Consider the following 6,700-nt stretch of genomic DNA (forward strand, 5'->3'; position numbering starts at 1 on the left):
TACTTTTTGGCTTACCAAACACGACAACATAAAAAAGCTCGAAAAATAAGCTAGCTTATCAGCTAACCCTGGCGCGCCAAACACAGCCTAAGTGGAACATGTTTCCATTGATCATAGTTCTCATAACTTTATTTGTATACAATGTTCAACATTTTGAATATATCCAACAATAATCAAATTCTTTTTTAGATCACGCATCAAGTTAAAACCTAAAGATTGTATTGCCCATAAAATAGATGCAAGAAGTAACAAGATTAGAATATAATATGTGATATAAGTATTCTAATACATCTATTTTATGTATATTTGGATTCGTACATTACATGCAACATGAAGTAACAAAGAAAGCCATGATAATAGAATCAACACTTGTATACCACCTCATCATCCTCACACCACCCTTTCATTTCCTTATAAAAGAAACCCCCTTTTCAATACTTGTTGCCAACTCTTTTTTAGCTTCCTCTAATCCAGCCCTATTTATGCAAACATAAATTCTTAATTTCACCCAAAATTCAAATAAATAAATAATATAAATTGTGTTTCAATCAATTTCTTACCTTTCATATTCATTCAAAGGTCCAAGTTGGTATATTTCTTCCGCACCACCACGCCCTAGTTTCACTTGTGTTGCAAAGAAGGGTAATTCCGTCACCTATTATCCAACATTTTCCAAAAAAACTTCATAAACTTAAGTTTTATAAAAGTTATTATTTATTTATTTATTTATTTTTCATAAAGTCATGTATAAGTAAAGTGGCTGAATAGGTAATGATGTCTGGATAAAGTGATGTATACATAAGGTTTGTTTCTTTTCTAGACCGAATAAATCATCTGAATTAGACTAAATGACCATTTTACCCTAATGTGATGTATACATACATTAAGCCAAGATCTTTTGGCTTAATCCATTAAGTCAAAAAGAAACAACCATGTATAGTTGTTGAGATTAAGTGTTTAACCAATTAAGCTCATTAAGTACCTATTCATGTGGGATGGGGGTATTATAGTAATTTTATACCTGAGAATCTACAAAAGCACACTCCACAATGCCAGCATCACCTCTTAAGCCACGAAGACAACAATCTGCGAATTTAACCGCTGCATACGCCTGCGAAATTTGATTAATTCTCTATTTTAATTTCATGGACTAAATGACCATTTTACCCTTACATTCAGAATAACAAATTTCACAATTTTCATTAAATTTAATCCTTATACGGCTTACCATGGAAAGTGTTGCAGAGCCAGCCCCAGCTTTCGCCTGAAATTGTAATTTTAGGTTATCATAAGTTTATATAAATAATTAAATATTAGTTTTAAAAAGAGAAAAAAAAATGATGTGGTTTTTAACTTTTTATTACCTGAACAACTTCAGTTCCACCATCTTGAATGCGCTTTGTTAAGTATTCAGTTTCTTCTTTAGTGAAGGAACATGGAGGCTTCACCTGTGAAAGGAGGGGCAAAATGGTAACTCCAGCATGTCCTCCAACCACAGGGACACTAACTTCTCTTGGATCAAGTCCCAAAACTTCAGCCTGAAAAAGTAAAATCAATTAAAAATTCTCTAGTCTTGAAAACTTCAAGCATGGTCAACAAAAGTCAAACTTGTAAAGAATAAGGAATTGATTGCATACCACAAAAGTGTTGGCTCTAACAACATCAAGCATGGTGACACCAAGAAGGCGTTTGGGATCATAAGTTCCAGCTTTCTTGAAAACTTCAGCAGCAATTGGAACTGTAGAGTTGACCGGATTACTGATTAAGTTGACTATTGCATTAGGGCAACACCTGGCAATTCCTTCACAAAGGGTTTTAACAATTCCAGCATTGATCTTGAAAAGATCATCTCTTGTCATTCCAGGCTTTCTTGGAACACCAGCAGGTATGATCACAAGATCCATCCCTGTAAGTGCAGCATCAAGCTGTGGTTGCCCTAGAAAACCTCTCACCTGACAAAAAAAAATTGGTGAATCAAGGGCATTTTAGACATTTCATAAAATAGCTAAGAAAGTAGTGATGAAAAGAAAGTTACCACAGCACCAGTATCCATATGGCTGATATCAGCTGTGACACCAGGGGCATTGACGACATCATAGAGATGAAGAACAGACACCAATGGATTCATCTTCATTAGCATAGCTAAAGGTTGACCGATCCCTCCAGCAGCTCCCAGTATCGCAACTTTGAATCCAGGCGCCCCTCCTTTTGCTCTGCAATTAGCTCGCTCGAGTACAGAGCCTCCTTCCATCTTCGAGTACATAATTCAACAAAAAACGAAGGTTGTAGTTACAATTAGGGTTTATAGTTCTAATCTCATCCGTATTGAGCTATAGACATTAGTCGAATTCAGATTTGAAACAGGCTAATACAGTAGGCATCAATCCATCATCGGTGAAACCGGTAAATTCAATTTCAGATTGTAGCAGATGAAGAACCCTAACGGGTCATATGAGCTGAAACAAGAATCTATAGAATCACATAACACTGGAATTATGCGGCTATGAAATTAAGAATCGAGGGAAAAACCTGGGAATTTGAAGGGTGGAGATGAGCTGCGATTCTTGCAATTCGCTGATTGGCTTCCATAGTTGTAGCTTTTTTTGTTTAGGTGTCGAGTGTTTCTTGGCGATCAAGAGAAGTGAATAAATGGAGTTAAACAGGGAAGAAGTCTGGAAGATAAAGTATGGATAAATTTTCCTTTTTTAAATGGTGTCAATTTAATAGTCGAATAAAGAATTCACAAAATTATTTTGTGGAAAATAATCCCTTATCCTTTATCTTGTGTGTTTGTGGTTCTGTGAGCAGATGTAGTGATTGATTTTGTATTCTTTTGAAACTTGATTGAGAACCGAATCGAAAATTAGGTTAAAGATTAAGATCTTCAGAATTTGGGGAAACTTTCTAGGGTAATTGAAGTTGCGAATTTGATTGTAACCCGATTTCATTCAAAGCTGAATTTACACGAATCTTCTTTTCTTACCTAACCGCCATGCGAAGAAGCAAGTTTGAAGGAACTGATTGAGCTTGTGTCAAAAATGGTTGCATGGAAGTTCTTGTTGAAACACGATTAGAATTGTATAATTCAAATAATAATAATAATAATAATAATAAAATAAGTTCGTCAAAAAATATGACCCTTTTTTTTAATTGAGTAATCTAACTTCAAGTGATTTATTAATAACCAGGTATAAAATTTATATATTATATATTATATTATTAACAAAATTAAATATTAAGATTTAAATAATAAGTATTTTAAAATAAAGAAAAAAGAACATATTAATTACAACTATGTGAGTTACCCGGCGTTGCGGGTCAGATGTGAATTTTTTTTTTTTTTTTTTCGGTCTATTCTCTGTAAATATTTTTTTATGAACTATTTGTTTATATTTTGAAAACTATCGTGGGGCAACTTTTTTAACATAATAGGTTAGTTTGTACGAGGACAAATAGAAAACGTAGGAAACACTGTATAGTTGACATCAACATAAAGACAGGAAATACTACATACTTCCATACTTATAACCGTGAAAATGTTAAATTTTACAAACCTGATTATGTGGCTCGATCCTACCTAGTACAACTTTGACAGCAACATTCATTCTTAAACGACCAAAAGGGTGATGCATTCTCTAGTTTGCTGTCAAAAGACCAAACTGTCCATGACAAATTTATGGACTCCTTGTATGAAAGCGCTTACCTTCCTTTCAATCATGAAAAGACTGATTCCAAAAACAAAACCTGCCCAGACCACATAACTTGGAAATCCACAGAACCTCAATCACAGCCTTTGTGAATCGTTGCCCTTCAAAAAATTTGCTCTTGAGTGTCTCTTTTGTGGTGGATAGAATTAATTTTTAATAACAAATTTAATAAGAAAATAGTGTAATGATCAGTAATGTAATGATATATTTTTTTAAATGTATAAGTGAGAAGAAAATGGTCATTTTCTTAAATTTTGAAGACATAAGCAACAAAGAAACACATGATCCTCCGACTTGAAAAATCAAAACCCTCGAAAAGCCCTTCTTATTTTCTAGAGTGAGAAAGTGCTACAGAGAGAAGGTATGGTGGACGTTTCAGCCACTGACTGATTGTTTTTCTCTTTCAATCGCATATCTTTATCAGTTGAGACAATGATTGAATTCGTTGGTCATTTTAGTAGAATTTAGCAATAGCTTCATCAAAAGCCTTCAAACACATCAAAACATTTCAGTACAAATAGTTCAATAAAACTATTAATAAACGCCATTTCCAGTTCAAGAAGTCAAGAAGATTAATTGGTTTATCCTATTACTGATATTTTTACATCAATTTTATGATTGGAACCCACTCTAAACGCCATTTCCAGTTCAAGAAAGCAATTAATCACATACATCATAAGTTTAATATAAATGAACATGTCAAAAGTTTGCTGGTTGGTTATTATATATGAATGATAACACTTAACACTTACTAAGATCATAAAGAAAATATACAATAATATTTTATTAGTTAATTTATATGGAAATCCAAAATAGAAATAATGGTTTTTTCAATTTGTATTTTTTCCATGATTGAGCTCAAGAGCAGCCAACACTTTTCCTTTCGGTTGCTACATGCATGTGTTTCTATTTTTCATATGATGTTTTATTCATTTAACCAAAAACCAAGGATACCACTCTAGAAGTAAAAAATAAAAATGATCTCTTAACCTTAATCTATTTGTGTGGATAACATACCAAAAACAGACTAAGAGAGTGAATCAAAGGAGAATCACACAATTGTTATTGTGTTTATCAAGTGATAAATATGCATACATGTTTCAATGGGCAGAGCTTAGTCTCAAACTCTTGACCCCAACAATCAGCCAAATCTAAAGATGCATTTGAACAATCTTTATACATGAAGATGAAAGAATTAATAATATAGATGAACTTCACTTCCATATTAGAAAAAAAAAAAACTCACGATTTTCCTCGAACAAAGCCATCTCCAACCTAACAAAGGAAAAAATGAAAGCTATTAGTTTCAAAAATAGAAAAACAAAACAAACGATACATCCATACAAAGAACTTAATACATACAAACGCAGTTCTATACACACAGAGGAATTTATGTATGTACAAAACAAAAACACAAAAATGCAATAAAGTAATATATTAGAAATGCAGATTTATGCAAAAGGAAAAAATCAAAAACACCAAAATTCTAGAAAATATACACGTGATAAATGCCAATTTTAACGTGAGATAAATGCCAATTTTAACGCGGTAAAACACGTGATAAATAAAGGTACCTATGCATTAAATAATTGTATTTAGTGTTTAATGTTTTGTACGTATTGTATCACCATTTAAACAATTAAAAATTATAATATTATTTTATTGATGGTTACTTGTACTGTTAGCTTAATGATTTGGACGTTTTAAAAAAATATTATTATTATATTCAATTTATTTATAAAAATAGTGAGATTTCCTTTATAAGATAGTAAAGATATATAAACTAAAAACCTTGAATTTTTAGGATAAAATAGCATAAATATTTATAATTAGCTTTGAAAAAAGAATAAAATCAATCCACTGAAATAACTGAAAAAATGAATCTGTAAACTAAAGGAGCATAAGTACAAAAAAACGAATGTATAACTAGAAAAATATTCATAAAAATTTTTCATAGTGGAAGGCTTTTGTCTATGCATTTCTGTGTGCACGTTTATGCATTTTCGTATTTTCTCACATATGTAGAATTTTTGATGTAAATCTTATCATTTTAAAACATTTCTAGATGTAAACTTATGATTTTAAAAACATTTTTCGATCCAACACTTCTTACCATATATATGATTTTTAGTTTAGCCCAAAATCAACGAACCAGCCCAAATATAAAACTAAATAAATGGGTTTGGACCTTTGGGGACACATTATTGGCTCAAAATAATAACTTTTACCCACCTCCATTAACAGCCAGAGTTCCAAATTGATTTATTTCTCATGGCTCTCCACTAACTTGCAATTATTTCACATAACTTATTTTGTTCCAGGTAGGCTAAAATTCACCGGCACAATCCAGACCTTTACATTTTTTCAACAAAACTAATGACTATTCGGCTAATTAATCCCTCAATCAACACAATTACTATTAAGCCATAGGGTGCGACACTGCGACTTGCGGTGAGCCTACATGGTCGGTGGACCGTGGTAATCTCTCTCTATATATCTTTACTATCTTATAAAAGAAATTTAACTATTTCTAAAAATAGATTGATTATATTAATATTATTTTTTTAAGACGTCCAAATGATGAAGCTGATAGTACAAGTAACCATTAATAAAATAATATTAAATTTTAACCACATTTTGAATTGAAATATTTATCATCAAATCTCTTTATATTTCTCAACAATTTGATATGGTTCCCTCAAATCCCGGATTCATTCAAATTTTGAACCCTTTTAGATATCCTTAAATTTAACATGTTGATTCAAATATCTCTCCAATCGCATATACCTCTTTGTTCCCTCCTCTGCTATAAAGTCCACCGTCCAGGAACAAAAAATGACTTCATCTCCCAAATAACACCATAGTTTGATTATTTTGTCTTCGACATGTACTTTCTTTTGTAAAATAACATTTTTGTAGAGGAAACATATCACCGAAAGAATTTACATGCCCCGCCGCTTTGTGCGGGTACACTGCTAGTGTATATATATATA

The 6,700-nt window shown here is 31.9% G+C and overlaps 1 protein-coding gene across 1 annotated transcript; it reads right to left on the reverse strand.

Annotated features, from left to right (window-relative positions):
• Positions 1–233: 233 nt before the first annotated feature.
• On the reverse strand, positions 234–2,704 carry LOC145018652 (malate dehydrogenase, glyoxysomal). Its single transcript, XM_078976524.1, has 8 exons — positions 2,530–2,704; positions 2,036–2,251; positions 1,638–1,952; positions 1,365–1,538; positions 1,229–1,264; positions 1,022–1,111; positions 561–655; positions 234–476 (listed from the first exon to the last, which is right to left on the reverse strand). Exons 1-8 carry the CDS (start codon positions 2,587–2,589, stop codon positions 404–406), a joined length of 1,059 nt encoding a protein of 352 aa, XP_078832650.1. The 5' UTR covers positions 2,590–2,704; the 3' UTR covers positions 234–403.
• Positions 2,705–6,700: the final 3,996 nt, after the last annotated feature.

This window comes from Lactuca saligna, chromosome 9 (assembly GCF_052625555.1).
Source record: "Lactuca saligna cultivar CGN05327 chromosome 9, ASM5262555v1, whole genome shotgun sequence".
NCBI lineage: Eukaryota > Viridiplantae > Streptophyta > Magnoliopsida > Asterales > Asteraceae > Lactuca > Lactuca saligna.

What these genes read in the sequence shown, in the direction of transcription:
- LOC145018652 (XM_078976524.1), bottom strand. Translation starts at nt 2,589, where the DNA reads ATGGAAGCCAATCAGCGAATTGCAAGAATCGCAGCTCATCTCCACCCT. An exon ending in GTGGAACTGAAGTTGTTCAG is followed by an intron (nt 1,265 to 1,364) that starts GTAATAAAAAGT and finishes TTACAATTTCAG; the next exon opens with GCGAAAGCTGGGGCTGGCTC. An exon ending in GCTCTGCAACACTTTCCATG is followed by an intron (nt 1,112 to 1,228) that starts GTAAGCCGTATA and finishes CAAATTTCGCAG; the next exon opens with GCGTATGCAGCGGTTAAATT.